Source organism: Aedes albopictus, chromosome 1, assembly GCF_035046485.1.
Source record: "Aedes albopictus strain Foshan chromosome 1, AalbF5, whole genome shotgun sequence".
Taxonomy (NCBI): Eukaryota; Metazoa; Arthropoda; class Insecta; order Diptera; family Culicidae; genus Aedes; species Aedes albopictus.
The window spans coordinates 282081942-282108743 of NC_085136.1; the positions used below are offsets into that span (position 1 = coordinate 282081942).

The window sequence follows — 26802 nt, forward strand, 5'->3', positions numbered from 1 at the left end:
ATAGGAATTCCTGGAGCAATCCCCGGAGGAATTGCTGGAGGCATCTCCGGAGGAAGTCCCATAGGAATTCCTGAAGGAATCCCTGGAGGAATTCCTGGAGGAATTGCTGAAGCAATCCCCGTAGGAATATCTGGAAGAATCCCCGGAAGAATTCTTGGAGCAATCCCTGGAGGAATTCCAGGAGGAATCCCAGGAGAAATTCCTGGAGGAATCCTCGAAGGAATTGCTGGAGGAATCCTAGGAGGAATTCCCATAGGAATTTCTGGAGGAATCCCCGGAGGAATTCCTGGAGGAACCCCTGGAGGAATCCCCGAAGGAATTGCTGGAGGAATCCCCGGAGGAATTTCTGGAGGAATCCCCTGAAGAATTCTTGGAGCAATCCTCGGAGGAATTCGTGGAGGAATCCCAGGAGGAATTCCTGGAGGAATCCCCGGAGGAATTCCTATAGAAATTCCAGGAGGAATCCCCGGAGGAATTCCCTGAAGAATCCCCGGAGGAATTTCTGGAGTAATCCCCATAAGGATTCCTGGAGCAATCCCCGGAGGAATTCCTGGAGAAATCCCCGGAGGAGTTCCTGGTGAAGTCCCCGGGGGAATTGCTGAGAAATTCCTGGAGAAATCCCCGGGGGAATTCCTGAAGAAATCCCCGGAGGAATGCCTGAAACTTTTGGAGAAATTCCCGAAGCACTGCTGGATGAATTCCCGAGGAACTCCTGAAGGAATTCCCAAGGAACTCCTGGAGAAGTACCCGGGGGAATTCCTGGGGAATCCCTGGAGAAATCCTCGGTGGAATTCCTGGAGAAATCCCCGGTGGAATTGCTGAGAAATTCCTGGGGAAATCCCCGAGGGAAATCCTGAAGAAATTCCCGGAGCAATTCCTGGGGGAATCCCAAGAGGAATTCCTGGATGAATCCCCGGAGAAATTCCTGGAGGAATCCCAGGCGGTATTTCTGGAGGAATTCCTTGAGGAATCCCAGGAGGAGTTTCTTAAGGAATCCCAGGAGCAATTCCTGGAGGAATCCCAGGAGGAATTCCTGGAGGAATCCCAGGAGAAATTCCTGGAGTAATCTCAAGAGGAATTCCTGGAGGAATCTCCAGACGAAACCCCGAAGAAATCCCTAGAGGAATCCCCAGAGAAATTCCTGAAGGAATCCCCGGTGGACTCTTGAAGGAATCCCCGGTGGATCCTGGAGGAATCTCTGGAGAAATCCCCGGACAAATCTTCGGAGGAATCCCTGGAAAAATCCCCGGAGGAATTCCCGGAGAAATTCCTGGAGCAATTCTCGGAGGAATATCTGAGGAATACACGGAGGATTTTCTGGAAGAATCCGAATCTTCGGAGGAATTCCTGAAGGATTCCCCGGAGAAACTCCCGGATTCCTGGATATCGAGGAGAAATTTTCTCGGGAATTGCTCCAGGTGTTCGTCTGAAATTCCTCCGGGAATTCCTCCAGAAATTTTAGTTGAGCTCCTGAAGCAATTTCCTAGGATCTCCAGGAAGAATTCCCAAGGAACTCCTGGAGGAATTCGCAAGGAACTCCTGAAGGAATTCCCATGGAACTTCTGAAGGAATTCCCAAGGAACTCCTGGAGGAATTTCCGAGGATCTATTCAAGGAATTCTCAAATAATACTCCTAGAATTCTCAAGAAACTCCCGGAGGAATTTCTGAGGACTTCCTTGAACAATTCCAAGAACTTTTGGAGGAAGTCTTGATCAACTCCCGGAAAATTTCCCAAGGAAATTCAGGAAGAATTCTTTAGGAAATTCTTAGAGAAATTCCCGAGGAACTCTTTGAGGAATTGCTGAGAAACTCCTGGAGGAATTTCCATGGAACTTCTGGACAAATTTCCGAGGACCTCTTGGAGAAATTTCCGAGGATCTCCTTGAGGATCTTTGGGATTTCTGAAGGAATTCCCATGAACCTTTTGAAGGAATTCCCAATAAACTCCTGGAGAAATATTCTGGGAACTGCTGGATGCATTAACAGATAACTCCTGGAAAATTACAGGGATCAGAAATTCCTGAGGAACTCCTGGTAGAACTCCCGTGGAGCTACTGGAGCTTTTGGAGAAATTCCCGCAGTACTGCTGGATGAGTTTCCTGGAGGAATTCTCGAGAAGCTCCTTGAACTTCCGAGGAACTCCTGGAGGAATTTCCGAGAAACTTCTTGAGGAATTTCCGAGAAACTTCTTGAGGAATTTCTCATGAACTCCTGGAGGAGGAATTCTCGAGGAACTTTTGAAGAAATTCCCGAAGTACTGCTGGAGGAATACCCGAGGAATTCTCAAGGATCTCATGAAGGAATTCACGTGGAACTCTTTGAAGAACTCCTGAAGAATTCAGTTTGTCAGTTTTAGAGGAAATCCCGAATTCCTGGAGGAATTACCAAGAAACAACTGTAGAAATTTCCAAGGAACTTTTGGAGAAATTTCCGAGGTACTACTGAAGGAGAAATTTCTAAGGTACTGCTGGAGGAGAAATTCTCGACGAACTTCTGGAGGAATTTCCGAAGAACTCCTGGAAGAATTCGCCAAGAACTTTTAGAGAAATTCCCGATGTACTGCTAGATGAGTTCCCGAGGAACTCCTGGAGGAGGAATTCTCGAGGAACTCCTGGAGGAATTTCCGAGGAACTTCTAGAGAAATTCCTGAAGAACTGCTGTAGAAATTTTCAAGGAACTAAGGAACTCCTGGAGGAATTCACGTGGAACTTTTTGTGAAATTCCGGGAGAATTCCCGGGGAATTCCTGAGGAAGTTCTGGAGGACGTCCCGAGGAACTCCTGGAGGAATTCTTGGAAACTCCTGGAGGAGTTTTCGTGGAACTCGGAGCTAGTGGGATTTCCATGTCAACTACTAAAGGAATATTTGATTATACCTCAAGAAATTCCTGCAAACATTTCTGGAGGAGCTTCAGTGGTGGGAGCTATGAAAGTTTGTCTCGAACTAGCTTCCGCGATTGTGGCTGCCCTCGGAATTTCCAGTTTCCTATAATTCCCAGCGTTTCCTCATAATGACCATTCAAACATTAGCTACTAAATCAGTTTGTTGCTATAATAATCAGCTTTGTGTGAATCAGCTTTCTAATACCTCTCAGAATCTGGATCTCTTCAAGATAACAAACTCTTTAGCAAACTTCCTTCGTGATTTTGTCATATGTCTCAAAGTAACAGCACTTCTGATTTGACTACCACCGAATTCTCCAGCTCGCCTCTAGGATTTCTCTTGATCTTTCTCAGCTGTCTTTAGTATTTTCTGGAATTGCCTACCAGATGTGCCCTCATGGAATAGTAATTTTGCTCTAGCCACTCACTAGCATGCTTCAAAATTTATCAACTTTTTTTCCGGTATTTTCTGCTTTCGATTCCGATAACTTTCTCGGAACGATGAGCTTTCACCCGAAATTCGTATACCTCAGAATCAAAATTCCATCCAAGCAAAATGTAAACAAAAACAAAACTCATCGGCTACCGCATTCCGCAACCGCAGATTTTGAAAATTTTCAAAAAAAAAACGCGGTTTAGTACTTTTAGTACACCGCTATTTTTACCGCGTTTTTATCATTGCGTGCAATCCGATCTGTTTTCATGCAGTCAAAAATAAATTTGACAACCGCATTCCGTTCCCGTTCCGTTTCGGTCGGCATTGCGTTCGGGCCTTAAGGTGAATATATAACGAAGCCACCCCTAGAATTTTCAAGAGCACAAATCTGAAGAACTAAATGTCTTACCACGCTGAAAAGTTGATCGATTGGTCACCCGCTGGTGGTGACCAATCGATCAACTTTTCATCACAATCCATCATTTGGTTTTTCAGATTTGTGCTCTTGAAAATTCTAGGGGTGGCTTCGTTATATATTCACCTTAAACATCGTGGCTGTCTCCTCTCTCTCAGGCTTTTAGTACATCGCTTCGCAGAAGGTCTGAGAACCCCTGATTTTATCGATTGTGACACCCCTGGCCGCCTGTCACCAGAAATCAGAATCCAATAGGATCCTATAGGATCATCAGCTGATGATCAGAAGCAGCTGATGATGCACCCGCACGCTCAAATCGATGACAGCTATTTTTAGTGTTTTGTCGGTTCTTTATATCGGAAGTTTGGTTTCGTTGAAAAATAAGAAAAAATGGGTCCCTTTTGTGAAGTCTGCTTCCGGCGTCCGAAGACTACGGAATCCCTGTTGCTGTCGTCTTGCCGACATATGTTTTGTCGCCAGTGCGCCACCAGTCTGGGCCAGTGTTGTGTTTGTAAAATTCCGTGTCGTACGGTTGAAATCCGACCGGATGCGCTTCCTGGCGATTTGAAAGATTACTTCGTTCCGGCGGAAAGACTGCTGACCAAAGCGCTCAAGGTGGCCCAGTTCCAGCGGGATAAACTAGATACCTACATCGCGGGGCAGTTGGAAATCAAACTACAGAAATATGAAACCAAAAAGAAAAACATCGAGAAGCTGAAGCAGCACTACGAATCGCTGAATTCGGCCGTCAAGGAAGAGCAAGCGCTAATCAGGAAGCTACGAGAGCAACGGAAATCTCCTAGTATGCTGGCGGTATCACCGAACAGTCCGATGTTGCCACGTGGTCAGATGAGTTCGTTGAGGATGTCCGCTCACGTTCGAGCGGCTAGTCCAACGGTTCCAATGAGTCAAAGCTCCGGTAGCCATAGTGGCTCCCGTTGGACTCCTCTAATGTCGCAGGGTTCCAACGCGTCCCAGTCTTCCAGCGTGGGACGGGCAAGCGGAGGCATCCCAGCTCGCAGACCGTCCGTTTCGCCGATCGCGACGTTCAAGAAACCCGCTGATCTGGTGTCCACTGCCAAGGCTGGCATCTACGAACAACAGGTTCGTAACATAGACCGAGCTATGAAACGGTCTCGCGAATCGGTGGTCAGGGCAAACCGCCGAAGCAATGACATCGAAAGGGCCAGAAATGGGAGGTTCTAGGATTAAATGTAGTTTTAAATGCTTAGAACCATACAAAGCTACGATTGTTAACTTATGATAAACATCTGACTAAGAAATATTAATTTCACTTTTTTGTTTTGAAAATCTGGGATTATGAATTTTTGGTACAACTATTATTTTATCTTACTTTAATCACATCTTTCACCAAGCAAACCCGGCTTACCGGGCTTACCTACGTGTTGGGCGGAGATAAAGGAATCTGCCCTAAGGTATCTAATGTTTTAGTGGACGACATATACCCAAATAAGGGCTAAAAACTCACCGTCGAAAGTGCTGCGTAGGTAGGTGATGGTGCGACGAACGTGCTCTTGGCGGGGAACGTCGCCTTGGTCGGCTTCTGGATATCGATCTCCAGGTGGTTGCTGTCTTCGAACGAGGTAATCTTCAGCTGGTGCACCGGTTTGACTTTGCTACCGGCCAGGTTCGGTGCCGGAATCGTGTGAATCGCTCCGTCCTTGGGGGAAGTCAAGCGTCCACTGCTCGACTGCGGAATCAACTGATTAGAGACGTAGACGTTGGCTTATTAGCGAACTTGTCCTCAATCTTGACACCGGAAATGGTCATCTAATTCTTATGGTGTACCTACCGGTTTCAGTTTCTCGAACACAATTTCTCCCGTTTTCGGTCCCGGCGGCGAACTCTGGAATTTGGGTTTCAAACTCAGATTCAGCACGAATGGTGACTGGGCGGCCGATCCTATGAGCGGACGTTTGATCAGCGGCTGCTTCAGCAAGGGGTACGTTGGTGAGAAGACGGACTTAACCGGGCGCTTGAGGCTGATATGGGAGGAAAGGAATGATCGTTAAATGCAGGAGAATACATATAGATGATTCCCGTCAGACCTGATCGTTTCGTTTTATATGTAGGTAGTTGCTCTAAAATCGCGAATTACATAATCATAAGAGCAGTAATCTAAATGCGGTCCAAACATAATTGATTCACATTTAAAAAACTTGTGATTATTCTGATAGAAAGTGTATTACATGCACAGCAACAAGTTTAAAGTATTTTTTCTAAAAAAAATCCATGAAATATAAAAGTCTGACAGTAATCATCTATTATTCCATTATATCACACTGCACGGTAATGAACCTCATCAACATAGCGGGCGCCGGTCGAACTGCTACCGGTGACAACCGAGAGCCGCTTCGCAACTGTACCATGTACTGCTTCAGGGCAGCGTGGCTGGCGGCCTGCTTGGAGGCCCAGATCGGATGTAGCAACGAGGGCTTCGAGTAGCTTCCGCTGATCATCGGCTTGAATTGTGGGTAATCGGCGCATGTTGCACTTATCGCTAGGAATAGGAGCAATGGTGTGTACTGTAATGAATGCGATGAAAAGAGACATGAAAGAAATTGAATTATATTAGATAAGAAGTAGATAAAATCTGTTTATCTTATTATTATGCGAAACAAATTAAAATGATGTGGAATAACGAAACATTGCATAACAAACACTTCTTCGTCTTAGTTTAACGTCCTTACTGGGGCTGACGGGCTTGGTGGTATAGTGGCTATCCCCACATACTACCGTCTCTGATTCGTATGCAGAAGGTCCTGGGTTCAATCCCTGGCCCGTTCCTTTCCTCCTACTTTGAATCTTTCTATCCACTTTCTCTCTTTTCCCTACATATACACAAATATAGAGTCAAAATAAGTGGGACAGGTAAAATTTTCACTTGAAAAAAAAAGGTTAATTAGCTGTAACTTTTCGAAAAAGGCATCAAATATTCAAATATTACTTACAAATATTAGTTCATCAACTAACTGTGTATCAGTGGTCCAAATTTGGGAAATATCGAGCTATTCTACACAAAGTTAGCAAGATTCTTGAAAAGGGTATAATTATCCGATAGTCAACTTTGAGCTGTGTTATCTCCGGATTCAGCAAAACGAATGCAATGAAATTTTGATCATTTAATGCCTATGATCGCATTACTGTCCCATATGAATAGGAAACCCAGCAAATATGAGACTGATATGCGATCATAGGCAGTTTATGACTTATATAATGAGCTATTAAAAACTTTTGACTAACCTTAACATTCTCAACACGAAAGAAAATTATAACGATTATATTATTTTTTTTAAATATAACACCAATTTATCCAAAACTTTATCATCATTACAAAATTCGAGATGTTTATTATAGTTCATTTATATTCCCTCTAATTGACTTGAATATATTTATATGTCAAAGGAAAACAATCAAATAGCCGGCATTAATATGAAAAAGTAATGGGATGCATATGAAAAATAGATGAATTTACTAAACAAAACATATAATAAATGAAATCGTTATAACTTTTTTTTATTGATAATTTCAAATTAAGTCAAACGTTTTTCAAAGATCATTATACAAGTCATAAATGATCAAAATTTAATTGCAAAGTTGGCTATCGGATATTTATTTTTTTCTAGAATCCTTCTAACTTCGTGTAGCATAGCCTGATCCGTTCCAATTCCAAATTTGAACCACTGATACACAACTAGTTCATAAACTTACAGTAAAAATTTGAGATAAGTTGATGCCCTTTTCAAAAAGTTACGGCTAGTTGAACATTTTGAGAAAAGTGAAAATTTTATTTGTCCCCATTATTTTGACTATCCCCTGTACAACTCATGTATATTATATTATAATGCCCAAAAGTTATGCAACCAAAGCGAACTGTGCCGCTTGACCTTAAGGCCTTAAGGTTCAATTCATAGTGATAGTAACCATTACACAATTTATATCACCTTACGATCACTATCTATAAATATCCCCTATCCATGGGGCGCATCATCGACCCAACGACGACTCCCTGATCTCATATCCTTTCCGTTTAACAAATACCCCAGTCCATGCGGGTTTTAGGGATACAGAGTGCTCTCGGTCTCTAATAGAAACAACCATTTACATCCTAACATTCCTTTCCCGTTCCAACTCACCTCCGTTATATTGATCAAACATATATGAGCTGCTTAAATTGCACTTTGAAAAGTGGAGTGTCCCAGCGCTTATTCATTTGGATCTCAGTGCCATTAGTACTAGCTCAGATCAATTACGGAGGAGCAACCATTAACCATTGACATATATAAGTCAGATTTGATCGTTGATCGTTGATCGACTTTGAATCTCTTGGAAACAAATGAACGCTACAATATCCTAGTAGAACCCTACCCGTGTGAACAATCTTAAGTTAAGTCAAACGTTTTTAGGAATTCATTACATAAGTTATAAACGCTCAAAATTTCATTGCATTTAGTTCACTAAATCCGTACATCTGGGCGAGATGGACCGTTATCGGTCTTAGCCGTGTCTGACAACAGACCCCACAAAGAAAAAAAAAATCCGTACATTTAACAATTCGTCGACACGAATGCCACTCTAGTGGTAGTGTCTTTAATAAACTAATAATAATAATAATAACGATCCAAAGCTGACTATCGGATAATTATGCCTTTTTTCTAAAATATTTCTAACTTCATGTAGCCCGATCTTTCCCCAACTTACAACTAGTTGACCAACTTTCAGTGAACATTTGAGAATATTTGATGCACTTTTCGAAAAGTTACAACTAGTTGACCACCACCAGCCTTTTTGCACCACTTCCGTTTTAAATATGAACCAATTTTTAAAATCGTTTAAAATCGATTTTGACATTAAAAAAAATGTCGCAACGCACAAAAAAATTTTACAAAGAATTTTTATTATTTGAACTCTATCAGTTCAAAATTTCAAATACAATTCAAAAAATAATATAAAATAACTTAAGATTCTTGATACCACCATCAGATTGGCTGTCGATGATATCATAAATTAAGTTTTCTCACCAATCACAGATTTCTACGCAGTAGAATCAGTAGGGAGCCTCCGCGCTATAGTATAAATAGAGGCTACCAACGCGCATTAGGGGAAGTATTTGTGCACCCTTCGGGCCAGTGACGACCGAATCCAGCCTGCCGATCGTGGAACGTGAGCAGTTTCGCCGAACGACCTAGCCGATCGAGAGCTGCTGTGTGTCGTGTCCAGACGGACACGGTGGCAATCCAGTTCAACCGATTCTGCCGGCTGAAATTCTATATTACGAGGAAGGATGCAAATGATGCAACCTACTCGTGCAAAATACTTTACAAGACTGACGTTTTATTTCATCATGATCGTTTGCTTTGTTTTTCCGATGGCGCATCACCGCTGCTAAAGCTATATGCCCTGTTTCTCGCTTTCTCTGTATCCCTCTCAATCCCTACATTCTCCTTCTGTCCTACTCTGCTATTGCTTTAAAAATTCAAATTTTTATATAACATAAATTTCTCTTTTAACTTCATTCTAAATATACACCCAATTTACATTACCTCTATTGTTAACTTAATTGTGTGTTTACGTAAAACGTAATCGTAAAACGTAATTTATCATAATCCTTTTCGCTTGTAACCAAGAAGCTTCGCCTACATTTCATTTTAATATTTTTTCAGCCTTCACCATATTGACCTGCATTATGCAAGTTTTCTATTTGCGATTTGAATTCAAGCTTAAACCTTTCATTAACATCCTTCTTCATAATCCTTTATCATCATCCATTATAGTCTTTCATCATTATCCTTTATCATAATCCTTCATCGTCTTCCTTCATCATCATACTCCATCATCAACTTTCACCATCACACATCATCAGATTCATACATCATAATCTTTCAATACCCTCTTTCATCATAATCTTTCATCAGCATCATTATTCATTATCATCCTTCAACATAATCCTTCATCATCCTTTATTATTTTTCATCATCGTCCCTCGTAATCATCCTTCATCATTATCCATCACTACAACTCTTCATCGTCATCATTCATCATCAACTTTCATAATTTTCCTTCATCATCAACTTTTACCAACATCCTTAATCATCAGCCTTCCTCATCGTCCTTCATCATTATCCTTTATCTTAATCCTTCAACATAATCCTTCATCATCATCCTTCGTCATCATCCTTCATCGTCATCCTTCATCATCAACCTTCATCATCATCCTTTATCATTATCCTTCATCATCATCCTTCGTCACCATCGTTCATCATCAAACTTCGTCGTCATCCTTCATCATCAACCTTTATCATTATTCTTCATCATTATCCTCAATATTCACCCTTTACCATCATCCTCTATCATCATCCTTTACCATCATCCTTCATCATCAACCTTCATCCTCATCCTTCATCATCAATCTTCACCATTATCCTTCATCGTTAGGCTCCATCTTCATCCTTCATCATCATCCTTCATCGTCATTCTCCATCATCATCCTTCATCATCATCCTTCATCATCAAGCTTCATCATCCTCCTCCATCATAATTCTTTATCATAATCAATCTTCATCATCATCCTTCATCATAATCCTTCATCATCATCCTTCATCATCATCCTTCATCGTCAACCTTCATCATCAACCTTCATCATTATCCATCAATATCCTTCATCTTCATCCTTCATCATCATCCTCCGTCGTCATCCTTCATCATCATTCTTTATCAACTTTCAACGTCATCCTTCATCATCAACCTTCATCAACATCCTTCAATCCTTCATTATCCTTCAATCACCTCCTTCATCGTCATCCTTCATCATCAAACTTCTTCGTCATCCTTCATCATCATCCTTCATCATTATGCTTCATCAGTATCCTTAATATTCATCCTTCATCATCAACCAACCGAGATGAACTAGCCATGGGTTAAAAATCTCGTTAATACAGATAAATAAAACAAAAAAATCATGAACCTTCATCGTTATCCTTCATCTTCAATCATCATCATTATCCTTCATCATTATGCTCCATCTTCATCTTTAATCATCGCCCTTCATCGTCATCCTTCATCGTCATCCTTTACCATCATCCTTCATCATCAACCATCATCATTATCCTTCATCATTATGCTCCATCTTCATCCTTCATTATTATCCTTCATCATCATCCTTCATCGTCATCCATCATCGTCAACCTTCACCATCAGCCTTCATCATTATCCATCATTACCTTTCATCTTCATCCTTCCTCATCATCCTTCATTATCAACCTTCATTACTCTCCTCAATCATCATTATTTATCATCATCCTTCATCATTATCTTCATCATCATCCTTCATCATTATCCTTCATCATCATCCTTCATCATGATTCTTCATCATCAACCTTCCTCATGATCCTTCATCATCCTCCTCCATCATCATTCTTTATCATCATAGACCTTCATCATTATCTTCATCATCAACCTTCCTCATCATACTCCTCCATCATCATTCTTTATCATAATCAACCTTCATCATCAACCTTCATCATTATGCTCCATCTTCATCCTTCGTCATCATCCTTCATCGTCATCTTTCATCATCAACCTTCATCATCATGCTTCATCGTTATCCTTTAGCGTCATCCTTCATCATTATCATTCATCTTCATACTTCATCCACAGAGAACATACATCCAGGCTACAACAAATTTCATTCGGAAATTTGTGTAAGGATTTGAATCTTTACTTGAGTAAGGTTGCAAACCAATACACGATGACAACACTAACGCCACCAAACACCATATTGCCACAGTCAGTGGTGAATTGAAACATTTCAAGTGGTGAATAAAATTAGTATGGGAAATTAACCGATTGCAGCGCCACTTGTGTTGCCGATTTCAAATGGCCGTTAAATTTCTTACACAGTTTCGGAACTGGAGTTTGATGTCTGTTCTCTGTGCTTCATCATCATCCTTCATCATTATCCTTCATCATCATTCTTCATCGTCAACCTTAATCATCAACCTTCATCATTATCCATCAATATCCTTCATCTCCACCTTTCATCATCATCCTCCATCGTCATCCTTCATCATCATCCTTTATCATCAACTTTCAACGTCATCCTTCATCATCAACCGTCATCAACATCCTTCATCCTTATCCTTGAATCATCTCCTTCATCGTCATCCTTCATCATCAAACTTCGTCGTCATGCTTCATCATCATCCTTCATCATTATACTTCATCAGTATCCTTAATATTCATCCTTTACCATCATCCTTCATCATTAACCTACCGAGATGAACTAGCCATGGGCTAAAACTCTCGTTAATACAGATAAAACAAACAAAAAAAATCATCAACCTTCATCGTTATCCTTCATCTTCAACCATCATCATTATCCTTCATCATTATGCTCCATTTTCATCCTTCATTATTATCCTTCATCATCATCCTTCATCATTATCCATCAATATCCTTCATCTCCATCCTTCATCATCATCCTCCATCGTCATCCTTCATCATCATCCTTTATCATCAACTTTCAACGTCATCCTTCATCATCAACCTTCATCAACATCCTTCATCATTATCCTTCAATCATCTCCTTCATCGTCATCCTTCATCGACATCCTTTACCATCATCCTTCATCATAAACCATCATCATTATCCTTTAGCGTCATCCTTCATCATTATCATTCATCATCATACTTCATCATCATCCTTCATCATTATCCTTCATCATCATCCTTCATCATCATCCTTCATCATTATCCGGCTGAAATTCTATATTACGAGGAAGGATGCAAATGATGCAACCTACTCGTGCAAAATACTTTACAAGACTGACGTTTTATTTCATCATGATCGTTTGCTTTGTTTTTCCGATGGCGCATCACCGCTGCTAAAGCTATATGCCCTGTTTCTCGCTTTCTCTGTATCCCTCTCAATCCCTACACTGTGCATGCGATGGTAGGCGTCCATCCGATCAACAACGACCAACTGGTGCCTGAGAATGCCTGATCTCTGCAATTCTTATTGCATGAGAAATCAGATGAGAGTTATATCAGAATGTTTTCCTCCATCGCCGGTCCAGAGCAATGTTGGTCCACCGAAGGGAACTATTGCGCTTTGTGGCTATCACGCATCCGCAAACCGACCGCTTTCGAGCGGTCGGTTTTTTGTACGCCACCGATGCAGATACGCAAGCAAGAAGAGTGCACTGTGAAAAATGCACGAAGAAAAATGCGCGAGTTAGGACTAGGTTTTTCAAATTAATAAATTTGTGCAAATGTTAATCAAAATGCATAAGCCTAGAAAAGTATATGTAGTGATTGTGAGAACACTAATTGTGATAAAGATTTCTTTGTGTTTTTGGTTCTTTTATGTTGTTTTTTTTTTGTGGAATTCCTCTATTGCGATTGCGTCGGACCTACGACTTCCCGACTGAGAGCTGGGCAACCCTTAAATGAAATTTCAGCATTCCTTTTCAGGAATGGCGCTAAAGCTGGAATTTTTGAAACGAGGATTCTGTTTTGATTTTTTTAGCCTAATTTTTTTATTTTATTTATTTTACCACCGGGAGAAAACGTTACAAACTTTAGGCCCCGTGGGGGACCACTTAGCCTTCGGGAAGGTTCATTTATTACGTCCTTCGTTTTTCATGATTTCTAGACCCCCCTCCCCCCTCTGTCACGCTATTTTCCCAATACTTTATACACGTACTGTCACACTTTCCTGGACCCCCCCCTCCCCCAAATTTTGGACGTAATTTATAAACGCTCCCTTGAGATACGGACTTCAAATTTTGGCATGATGATTTTTTAGCTAAAACGATCGTTTTGTAATATTGTGGGCTTCGTGGCCGAGCGGTTAGTGGCGTCAGTCGTTTAGGTGTCTCGTATGCCTCGGAGTGTGGGTTCGATTCCCGCTCCAGTCGGGGAAAACTTTTCGTCAAACGGAAAATTATCCACTGGGTCACTGGGTGTAATATGTGTTGTCCGTTGTCGAATGTTTGTAATGTTCAGTCTGTAGAGGCCGCAAGGTCGAAGACGGTGTAATTGTCTTTTTTTTTTTTTTTTAATATTGAACTTTAAACATTTCCAACTTTTGCAAAAATAGGGACGGCGTAGCCAGCATTCATGTGCGTCAGTGTGGTGCTTTTGTTGGATCAGGTAGGCTATGATAGGGTAGGTGTCAGAAATTTGTAAACTCCCGTCGTCGTCATACCTACCGCAACCGCACCATGGGCAAGAGCAAAAGTAGCTTCAGCTGCTGCTTCTACGCTTGATCTGCAGTCTTAATTTGAATCTGGATAATCCTGATTCAGATTTGAGCTGATCGAAGATATAGAAGTAGTGTCTACGGTAGCCTCGAAATTTATCGAAAAGTGGGTTCTGGCAAAGCTGCAGAAAAGTTCTACTTTTCAGCACTCTTAAAAGTGCCGAAAATGGCCCATATAGCCGAGGCGGTAAACGCACGGGTATTCAGCATGACCATGCTGAGGGTGACGGGTTCGATTCCCGGTCGGTCCAGGATCTTTTCGTAAAGGAAATTTCCTTGACTTCCTTGGGCATAGAGTATCTTCGTGCCTGCCACACGATATACACATGCAAAATGGTCATTGGCAGAGGAAGCTCTCAGTTAAAAACTGTGGAAGTGCTCATAGAATACTAAGCTGAGAAGCAGGCTTTGTCCCAGTGAGGACGTTACGCCAAGAAGAGAGAAGAGAGAGAGAAAAGTGCCGAAAAGTAGTACTTTTCGGCATTTTTGTTTTAGTGAAGAAAAGTAGGCCGTTTTAACGTTGTAACCGCGAGTGAAAAGTAGGGGAAACGCAACGCAATTACAAAATAGTTATTTATGCAACAAGTTGCAAAATGATGATTTCTTCAGCACGAGTTGTACATTTAACCGACGAGGCTTGCCGAGCTAGATAAATACGGCGAGTGTTGAAAAAATCGAGTTTTGCAACGAGTTGCATACCGTCAAGGTACCATTCACCGTGGATCTGAGAGGATTCGGGGCAAATAAGGGCTGTCATTTGACACCAGTCCTATAAGGCATCGTACACAAATTACGTAACGCTATAGGGGGAGGGGGGGAGTGTAGCGTAGCGTTACAACCCATACAAGAAATTGTAGGTTTTCATACAAAAAGCGTTACAAGGGGGAGGGAGGGGGTCTGAAATGGCCAGTTTTAGCGTTACGTAATTTGTGTACCATGCCTAAACGTTGTTGGTGCCGATTTTAATTACCTACATTATAGGTTAAAATTAAAGCAATATCCACAGAAGTAGAAAATTTTTCACAAAATTTGGTGATATAGTACAATTAGTAGAGGGTAGTAAGGTCGCCCAATTCCGTGGTAGGTCACCATTCACCGTGGTAGTAGGGACCCATTCACCGTGTTGAGAAATTTTATTCTACTTTGTTTAAAAATGATCAAAACAACCCAGCCAAGGGAATTTTGTTCTTTTAAATTCATTTCAAGTAATAACTTGCAAGATTTTATTAGAAAAACGAATGTTCAAATTTTCGATTTTTTCTAGATATATGGAACAATATGGGGCACGGTGAATGGAGACCATTGATTTTTAGGGTACCCATTTACCGTGCCTTTTTGTTTTAATTAAAAAGTACGAATAATCGTACTTTCTTGTTAAACTTACTTCGGTAATACAAAATACAGGGGATATTCAAAATAACTGGGACAGGGAAAATTTTCACTTTTCCAAAAATGTTCAACTCGCTGTAACTTTTTGAAAAGGGCATCAAATATGCTCAAATTTTTACTGTAAGTTCATCAACTAGTTGTGTATCAGTGGTTCAAATTTGGAAAAGATCGGGCCATTCTACACGAAGCTATAAAGATTCTAGAAAAAGCTATAATTATCCGTTAGCCAACTTTAAGCTATTATATCTCCGGATTCAATGAACCGAATGCAATGAAATTTTGATCATTTATGACTAATATAATAAAGTTTGCAAAACAGTTTACTTAATTTGAAATTACTAATAAGAAAAAAAGTTATGGTGTTTAGAATAAATATATGTTTTTTTAGTAAATTTATCTATTTTTCATATTTATCCCATTACTTTTTCAATTTAATGCCGGTTATTTTGTTACTTTTTTTCGAAACATATTCATATTGAAGTCAATTAGAGGGAATTTAAATGAACTATAATTACTATCTCGAATTTTGAAACGATGATGAAGTTTTGGATAAATTAGTGGTATATTAGAAAAATAATGCACTCAAAATAATTTTCTTTCATGTAAAGAATTTTAAGTTTAGTCAAAAGTTTTAAATAGCTCATTATATAAGTCATAAATGATCAAAATTTCATTGCATTCGGTTCATTGAATCCGGAGATATAACAGCTCAAAGTTGGCTATCGGATAATTATAGCTTTTTCTAGAACCTCTATAACTTCGTGTAGAATGGCTCGATCTTTTCCAAATTCTGACCACTCATACACAACCAGTTGATAAACTTACAGTAAAAATTTGAGAATAATTGATGCCCTTTTCGAAAAGTTACAGCGAGTTGAACATTTTTTGAAAAGTGAAAATTTTACCTATCCCAGTTATTTTGAGCATCCCCTGTACATACCTGATATGTGAATTTAATTGCTTCTTGGTGGAATAAAAACGTTACTACATTTAGTTTATCGCTTAAATCACCTTAGCGCAGTTTTCGTTTTTTCACTATGTATGCAGTGATCAAGCAGAAACCCGCTTAATGTAAACACACTTTAGTGTCAAAATGATACTTCTAAATGTTTCTAATGAGCGTTTTGACATGGTAACAATACATTAGTGTTGTATTGGTGAAATTGAAGGGAAATTGTCATATCCTTCAATCATAATATGGAAATAATGAAAAAATATTCGAAGGCACACGGTGAATGACGCCTTGACGGTACAACATTTTTTGTTATTACGAAAAAAAAACCCGTTCCGGATAATCTATCTAGCTACACATATATTCAAGCCAAACATTTCTATAGGTCCTAAGTGCAGATGAGAGGCTCTCTTTAGGAGGCGAAACTACCGGGGGTGCCGGGGTTGCCAGGCACCCCCTAGGATTTTGATGCATTGCTGTGAGATATGGGGCGATGAATGATGAATGGATGGACTAATGAATATTTGTTCGTAGTGCACCCCCTGGCAAAAATGTGTAGTTTCGCCAATGGTCTCCTCTCTTTCGTTTATAACGTGCTAGTATTTATAAATTTTGATTTACTTTTTGTATCGCAAGGTAGATTGAACAATCCTTTTCCGATCTACAGATCACAAATTTTCAAAATGTCCACTGTGACATCGTAATAATTTAAATAGAATCGGAACGAAGAGAGCCTCTCTTTTGCAGATTGGACCTTGTTTGGCGCCATATGATATCAGGAGGAACCACGTGGAAGTATCCATACACACCCGCGCAGTTTTTTGTTCGATCAGGTAGGCTATAGAGGTAATCACGTTCAAATGTATGCGTGCCTTTTTTGTAGATGTAGTTGTGAAACTGCGAGGAAAATATTTGCACTCTTACCCCGGACTTTTATTTTATCATTATTTACCCGTTTTACCCAATTCGATTGGGTAATATTTGCATATGCAACCTGAACAGCCTTTGAATCGGCGTGCACTTTTTTTTTTTAATTCGTTTATTTTACAGGCTCAGACGTGTCTAGAACTTTACGGAGCCGAGTTTCAGTTTTGTTTTATATAAAAAAATAAAAGTAAATAAAATTAATTATAACGAATCTATGAAAAAATCTATTTTATCCTTCGTCGTATTCATCGCTTCCGCTATCCTCTTTTTGTCTTCTGCTATCAATGATCGCCGCTCGTTTTCATCTTCTATCCAGTAATATGATGCGATTCTGCACCTAACCTTGCTGGAGAGAGAAACAGGAACAATTTCACGTTCGCCCGGTGGTGGGCTGCTTCGGTTCTTTCTGTCAGACGACTCAGCAGCGAAATCCGGTGGTCGTTGCTTCGTGTCCGGCAGCCGTGTTGATTTCATACCCTTTTGTTTACTTGATTTTGATACAGCTGCAGCTATTCCAATGGCTTCTTCTTTTCCTTTCATGTCGTTTTCGAGTGTATTATCCTCAAGGTTAACCTGCTTTGTTGCTTCACTTCGCCGATCACGAACGATCGGACAAGCCTTTTTGAGATGCATGTCAGACTTGCATGCAAAACACCGCAACTTAATTCCGTCGTAATGTACTGTGCCCTTATGGTTACGGAAAAAGAGAACCTTCGGAATCTCCTTTTCTACCTCCATATGCACGCCTCGGATTCCATTATACATATCAAGCTGATATTCGGCTGGAAATCGTTCACGAATGATACGCTTCACCTTTCCAAACCGTGTCATCACACAACGCAAGTCGGAATCAGGTATCTCCGGCGGTAAATCGAAGATCCGTACATACCGCGTGTTCCCGGCTATGGACATATGTACCATCACCATTTTTCCATTATTGTAATGGAACGGTAGCTTGTCTTCATTGTTTTACAATGTAAATTTCATTGCCTCCTCGTTTTTGAAACGAATGAATACTGCCTTTTCGTCGGATACTTTGTACGCTGTGTCCATCGAACGCTGATCACTTTTTAAAGACTTGATAAACTGAACCATGTCAACCTGAGTCGGTTGTACGGCATCGTCGGGGAACTGGAAAGCCAGTGTATGTCTCACTACCACTTCTCTAGACATTTTGACCGTCTATGTATAAACACCGTCCACAGCAATAAATTCCACCGAAAACGAGCAGTCGAGTGAACGCGTCTGTTCACATCGAGCGGTGATCGTACACTGGCGTGCACTTTTGTGTGAGGAAAATTCGCGCTAGTGTTCGTGTGTTCAAATGTCACTTATCTCTATAGAGTCGTCTCTCGTCGTCGTCAATCAGCAACATGAGAAGCAGCGAAAGTAGCTTCAGCTGCTTCTTCTGCACCTGATCGGCAGTCCAAATCGGAACGTGAATAGCCCTGATTTGGATTCGAACTGAACTGCTAATAATTGGATATAGGAGCAGCAGCTGTATCTATGGAAAACGCGGTAGTGCGCGAATGTATGTGCTCCCGAATAAAATGATATCATACGACGGCGATACAGTCAATCATTTTCTGATTATTCGTGGAATCATAAAATGGATCATAAACCGATGATTATATGAATGATATTAATGATAACAGGAATCATATCCGGATTTTGAATGATAGACCGAATGGGTTGTTAAGTATCGTTACCATTCAAAAACGGCTATTTTCACGAACAAAATTTTCATCAAATTATTCACGCTATAATCACTTTATCATTGATTTTATGATACACTGAATAATGAAACAAAAACTGAAATATTTCACAGTTCTGCCTTACCGACTTAAAAAATGTTACACCCCTGCAGATCCATCTGCTGTCAAAGTTCGTGACGTCATCCGTCGTGTTTATTTTGGTGCTGCTGCTGCTGGATGTTTTTTTGTTACACAGTTGGGAATCGAACTTGGCTGCTGCTGGAATGGTGACTTTGTTTTTTCTCGCGAGTGCTTTTCTTGTTGGACCATATCGACATTGTGCTCGCGAGTGTTTAGAAGGCAGTTTTGTGAGATTTAAAAGTCGAAGCGTCGAAGTATATACAGAAAACGACATGAAGGAATTTTCGTCTTGGGCCTCAATGCGGGTCGCCGCACAACTTTGGTGTTTCATGAAAGGTACGTTATTCGATTACTTAGGTGATGACCCGAAAACAGTCAGGAATGCATCATTGCAGTGCGAAAAGTTAGCTACCAGTCAGTAGCCGATACACAGAGAGGCGGCAAAATATGCTGCGGAGTGATCGAATTACAGCGCGTTGTGCAGTTTCCATAATCACTACCATGCGCTTAGTGTACATTAATTATTATGACCTGATGATGACTTCATTATGAAGGATTCTACAACTCCTCTGCATCCGTACAACCCAAACTTTGAACCCATAGCCAGTCAATTTGTGCAATCCGAATCATTAAAAATTATATATTTATCATTGAGTGTGTAATAATCATTTGTTCTATGATATATGAACAGTATTGAAACGTCCAATTTTTATAGTTTACATCATCTGATCATAGCGCAATCATTACTTGAATAATTATTATTCAGTGAATAGAAAGCTTATAATATACACGATACCATGAATTGTAAAAATCTATTCGGGCTGGCCAGAGAGTAAAAAATTCGAAGATTCAAAATGAAAATTGACATTCTCATTTTTTTATTCGTGCTTCGCCACATTCATTGTCAGCTGAATGCCTCTCTTTTTTCATTCAATTCCCTGTCATGAGTATTTTCTTGCACATCGTAAAATTATCTATTTCTGTTAACAAACGCAAAATCCGACATAATTAACAAATGAAACAGATGGATAGTATTCCAATCAATTACTATACACAAGTTTTATGATGATTGGAAGTTTAATCGGCAGTTATGGTCTACTTTTGTTTCTCAGTGAAAATTGACAGTGACAGAAAAACGAATGAACAACCCGAATAAAATGATATCATACGACGGCGATACAGTCAATCATTTTCTGATTATTCGTGGAATCATAAAATGGATCATAAACCGATGATTATATGAATGATATTAATGATAACAGGAATCATATCCGGATTTTGAATGATAGACCGAATGGGTTGTTAAGTATCGTTACCATTCAAAAACGGCTATTTTCACGAACAAAATTTTCATCAAATTATTCACGCTATAATCACTTTATCATTGATTTTATGATACACTGAATAATGAAACAAAAACTGAAATATTTCACAGTTCTGCCTTACCGACTTAAAAAATGTTACACCCCTGCAGATCCATCTGCTGTCAAAGTTCGTGACGTCATCCGTCGTGTTTATTTTGGTGCTGCTGGATGTTTTTTTGTTACACAGTTGGGAATCGAACTTGGCTGCTGCTGGAATGGTGACTTTGTTTTTTCTCGCGAGTGCTTTTCTTGTTGGACCATATCGACATTGTGCTCGCGAGTGTTTAGAAGGCAGTTTTGTGAGATTTAAAAGTCGAAGCGTCGAAGTATATACAGAAAACGACATGAAGGAATTTTCGTCTTGGGCCTCAATGCGGGTCGCCGCACAACTTTGGTGTTTCATGAAAGGTACGTTATTCGATTACTTAGGTGATGACCCGAAAACAGTCAGGAATGCATCATTGCAGTGCGAAAAGTTAGCTACCAGTCAGTAGCCGATACACAGAGAGGCGGCAAAATATGCTGCGGAGTGATCGAATTACAGCGCGTTGTGCAGTTTCCATAATCACTACCATGCGCTTAGTGTACATTAATTATTATGACCTGATGATGACTTCATTATGAAGGATTCTACAACTCCTCTGCATCCGTACAACCCAAACTTTGAACCCATAGCCAGTCAATTTGTGCAATCCGAATCATTCAAAATTATATATTTATCATTGAGTGTGTAATAATCATTTGTTCTATGATATATGAACAGTATTGAAACGTCCAATTTTTATAGTTTACATCATCTGATCATAGCGCAATCATTACTTGAATAATTATTATTCAGTGAATAGAAAGCTTATAATATACACGATTCCATGAATTGTAAAAATCTATTCGGGAAGTAAAAAATTTCATTCACCAAAATGAATTTTATTTTGATCCCTCGGTTGAGAATCTTCAAAACCAACGCGAATTTCACTCATTGAAAATGAAAATTTTTAACTCTGGTGCTGGCAAAAGTGCTACTTTTCAGCACTCTTAAGAGTGACGAAAAGTAGTACTTTTCGGCACTTTTGTTTAAGTGGAGAAAAGCAGGCCATTTTATCGTTGCAACCGCGAGTGAAAAGTAGGGTAATAAGCAACGTAATTGCAAAAAAGTAATTTTACTATTTATTTTAGTTTAAAAAAAAACTTTGTAACTCGTTGTAAAACTCGATTTTTTCAGCACTCGTCGTACCGTCAGTGGGAGTGTCATTGGGCTAAAATTGCGTAGTCCATCCCTTTATAAGTCGTTTCAACAATATTTAAGCTCTAATTCAATATTGAAATCGGTGGACACGTTCATTTTTATATTATTTAGGATTGTTTAAAGTGTGAATGCTTCAACGTTAATTTTGGCAATAATATTGCCTAATTGAATTGGCCCAATTTCACCCCTTCTAAGGGGTGACATTGGGTCAAACACTAAAATTCGAACAAAACAGTTCAATGTGGGAAGATATCGCTTGCAAATCAAAACTATTGAACAAGGAGCTAGACCCGTTCTCGTAAAATACTATTTTTTAAACAACTTATTTTTGAACTGTCATATCTCGGAAACCAGAGAACCGAATTGAATGAAATTTTGAACGTTTATTAACAATATATTAATGCTGCACAAGATATTAAAAGATAGGTACATTGAAAAAGTTATCATGGAGTGACACTTTTTGGATCTTTCTTTGTTTTTTGACATCAATGTCATTAAATTTTCGTTTTGATATCCAAAGATTTTCTACTTCTGTTAAGATATATTAGAGCCTATTTAGATTGAAGGAAAAACACATTTAGTAATTTTTGTGTACTATTGTAAATTTGACGTATTTTCCTCTACATGGATAAAAATGTCATACCGGTATAACTTTATTCGTCGTGAGGAAATATTACATTTTATAATGCCGTATCAAGTATCAATATATTGTTGATGAACGTTCAAAATTTTATTCAATTCGGTTCACTGGTTTGCGAGATATGATAGTTCAAAAATTGGTTCCAATACAATGCATCCGAAATCCCTAAAATATAACACGACACGATTCAATGCAATATCGCAGTTTTTTTTTCACGATCCCGCACTTATACTAACTGCGAAAGGGGTCCAGAGGGGTGGGAAATGCGAAATATGCATAAAATATTGTGAATGCTCTCAGTTGTTTTAGTTCACACTTGTAGGGTTCTCGTACTGATAGCATTGCTTTTATATGGCCTAAAGTCACCCCCCAAAATGAATTATTTTTAGTACAGATCGAATAAATAGAATTTTCATGAAAAATAGCATGAGAAACAAAGAACAACTCATATTACTTTTCAAACAACTGTCAAATACACCTAGAAAACAGCAATTCATTACATGTTCGGTGTTCAGCTGTTCTATTGGGAATTTTAAAACAACGATATTGTACGATATGTGTGCATTTTTAATTTTGTATGAATCTTACATTTGTTTCCAAAATATTACACCAATACGCATTTCCCACCCCCACTGGACCCCTTGCGCAGATAGTATAAGTGCGGGATCGTGAATAAAACTGCGATATGGCATCGAATCGTGTTGCTGTCTTCTGCGTACTTATGTATTACAAGTTGCTGAATAAGTGCGCAGAAGACACCGACACGATTCAATGCAAAATCGCAGTTTTTTTCACGATCCCGCACTTATACTAACTGCGAAAGGGGTCCAGTGGGTGGGAAATGCGAAATGTGCATAAAATAAAATGCGAAATGTGCATAAAAACTGCATAAACTGCATAAACAACTGTCAAATACACCTAGAAAACAGCAATTCATTACATGTTCGATGTTCAGCTGATTTCTATTGGGAATTTTTAAACAACGATATTGTACAGTACGCCTATCCATATAATTCACATCACTTTTTCTTAATGGAAAATTAACTGAATGTGACTTTTTTCTGCACCGGATGGTCAACGCAAGTTATATTTACAATATACTATCCACTTTTTGATAATCTTTTTGATAAATTTTAGTATTTTGAGCAACAAATCTTTCTTGATTTTTGGCCCAAAGTTACCCCCAGGCCCAATGTCAGGTATTTATCCAACTCGGCAAGCCTCGTAGGACTCGTCCTGAAAAAAAATCATCATTTTGCAACTTGTTGCATAAATAACTATTTACACATAGTGGGGCGAAGGTTCCAATTGTGGGGCAAGAGTTCAAATCATGTGAAAACCTTAGGTAAAAACCTAAAATTCTGAAAAATGTACATATTATTTCTAGAAATGATGGAATTAGAGGAAAAATTCTATCAAAGTTGAAAAAAATGTTGCTTTATCTGAATTTGACGGAAAACTTCTATTTTTTGGTGTAATAAATTTAACCCTGATTTAAGTAAAATCCAGATTGAACTTTAAAGTGAATTTCAGTTCCAACATCCAAAATTAATTGGTTTTAGGTACTCCTATTATCAAAGTGTCAAAATAGTGTGTTACGGTTAGCGAGATTCCACAAACACTAGATTCGAACTTTTGCCCCTGTGGTGGGACAAGAGTTCGAATAATACACACACACATACAAAAAGTGTTGTAACTCAAAATTGAAAAGACATTTGGCGTAACTTTGTTTAGCAAAAATTTGGCTCATGGATAGTAGAATCACGACACAGTATTCAGTTCTTTTTATCTGCTTCGAGTTTTTCAAAAAAAAAAATGAATTTTTAACTAGGGTCGAACTTTTGCCCCACCTTAATCTAGTGCATTCATTGAAAGGTATATTTTATCATTTTTTCATGTGTTTTTCATTAGAAACTGAAACGAGTATTTGGTGGATCTTTTTTGTGCCGGTCTCTGTACATATATTGTTGTTTCTATACGGAATCGTCTTTACTTCAAATATTCTGTAACTATATTGATGTTCTACACGCAGAAAAATTGCGCTTGTTTAAAACATTAAAACGCATGGTTGATTTTCAAACTGAGAATTTACTTATTCCAAAGTTATATTTCTTCGGTTTCATTTAGAGTTTATCGATAAAAACAACCGACTACCATCATTATCATTTCATATAATGTCAAAAAATTCATTTGTTTCAACAAAATAAAAACCATAAACATGGTCCGAAAGCACTCACACATCTTTAAAATGCTTACCCCAACATCGCAAATAAAATGCTTACCCCAAGGTGTAGCAAATCCATCACGCCAACTTCCAAGTGCAGCTTTGGCCGTGGTGGATAACGCGCAGGTGCTCACGACAGCATGCACAAAAAGTTAGTCGGTTTCCGGGTTTGTTAGTGGCAAAAATGCAGTCGTTTGAATCAATCCATTATTTCATGTTGGAAATACCATATCTCTGTTTGTTTCAACAAACTGTCAAAAATTTCGTCAAATGAAAATATTTGTATTATCAAACAATATAACAGTCCAGTTTAAACTTGAAATCAGTTTGTCGCTATAGTAAACTGAAAAATTGGTTAATTTGAACTAGAATTTAATTGTGTTTACAATTTATTTTTCTGCGTGTAGATTCACAAATTTAATGTAGTGCGAACTTTTGCCCCACAGCTGCTGCAAACTTTTGCCCCAATGTTGAAGTTTTAACAATATTTCTTCCTACAAAAAGCACTAGAAGTTTTTTGTTTATTCGAGTGCATCTATCGAACTACTATGCAATGACGATTCTCCGATATCAAGAGGTTATGTAATTCTTCTACTTTCAGTCATTACAAATTCTTATTCCAAAAGCTCCAAAAAATACATCAAAACAGCTAGAAACACATTTTTTTTGCATAACTCTGCAACTGCATATCGAAATCGTTCCAATTTTTATTGACGAGTAACTGACCTGATAATATGTCTAACCCATACAGGTATGCTTGAGTTCTTAACTCGTGCGCAGAAAAAGACCCACTGTGAACTTTTACCCCGCATGACTCTATTTTTGTAACCAAGGCAATAATCGTACTCATTATGCACAAATGTCACTTGTTGTTTGGTGGAAACTAGGAAATGTTGAACATGTTTGCAGTCAATGCACAATGCGAAAAAAGTCATTTGATAATCTTACAGTTTCCAAACATCTTCTCGCATGATTTTGAACGATCTTCTGTTTAACGCATGACATTTATTATGCTAAATTTGAAGACGATTTTTGTTGATAGTTGCTTGTATGTTCCATAGACATTTCCGCCATTTTTCAACCGTTATCCATTCATCATTGCAGCACTAATCGATGGAAATCTTGTTTACCTTCATTTTGGTACTTAATGTTTCACTATTATTTTCCCAAATCTCTTGATTTTCGATTTTCTTCCACTTGTCAACTGGTTTATCTTAACTTTGCTTTTTGCTTTTCTTATGATTGAAATCGGTTATCTTCACTTCATAACATTTTTTTTTAATATCACCATTTTCTCCCGGAAGCACTTGGTTGCAGCATTCCAATGCAATTTTTTCCCCTAGCATATCACATCACCTATCTCTCGAGGCCATCTCGGCCAGGTTTTGCACCAGTTTTGTTAACTATTTTCCACCTGTCTGCCGTTTTGTTTTTTGCTTGTCGTCGCACTCAACTGGGCACACTTTTCGCGGACAACCGACTAACGACGCGTTCGAATCGATACTAAACTCTACCATCGACGACGGACTGTTGGCGCAACTTTTTGCCATGCGCCCACCAAGCAAGCCACGACGACGGACCACGCTGTTTAGCACTGAACTTGAAAATTTCTCCCGCTCGACTAACCGTTGCAGCAGTGCGCTGATAGGAAGCGGACACCACCAGCGCCAGGCCAGCCCCAGCACAAGGGCCGATCGCGTTGTTGGCGACGGATAGCAATTTAATTCCACATGGTCTAGGTATGAGCTGTCTTCGGAGTTGGATCGCACCCACGAGGATCAGGCTCATATAAGAGAAAAATGAAAACTGAGAAAATTGCGCTAACGATTTCCAGCGTACCATGCCTTCTGCTACACGTAGGTATACCCATCCATACTGCAGACTAGTTGAACTCAAAGGACCAGGATATTGGCAGGCGTGAATGATTACTGAGCGGTGAAAATTGTATAATCGTGGCTATAATGACTGGGTGTTTATCGGTGTACTTACATTGTCGTTCCGTTCAAATCCGTATGTTTTGGATCAGAGTTTAGCATGGGGCGTTTCGATCAGCAAGCACGAATGATATACAAGGGAAGTTTACCTATGGTAAGTTAGTGGGAAACTCCCCAGGTTTGCCATTCGTGACACTACCGGAGTTTGCTTCCTCATACCTTAGCTGAAAGTGCGAGAAAATTGTTGAAACAAAAAATGCTTTGTAATTCCTCATTTGT

At 39.3% G+C, this 26802-nt stretch overlaps 1 protein-coding gene across 1 annotated transcript in view; it reads right to left on the reverse strand.

Moving 5' to 3' along the window:
* Positions 1 to 26435, reverse strand: part of LOC109621515 (myb-like protein AA) — a 39344-nt gene extending 12909 nt beyond the window's left edge. The window contains exons 1-4 of the mRNA XM_062846855.1: positions 25720 to 26435; positions 6053 to 6279; positions 5547 to 5736; positions 5223 to 5456 (exon numbers count right to left, since the gene is read on the reverse strand). Of these exons, the coding sequence (XP_062702839.1) occupies positions 5223 to 5456; positions 5547 to 5736; positions 6053 to 6279; positions 25720 to 25725 (657 nt within the window). The 5' untranslated portion in view covers positions 25726 to 26435. The remainder of the gene's footprint in view (positions 1 to 5222; positions 5457 to 5546; positions 5737 to 6052; positions 6280 to 25719) is intronic.
* Between the last annotated feature and the right edge of the window lie 367 nt (positions 26436 to 26802).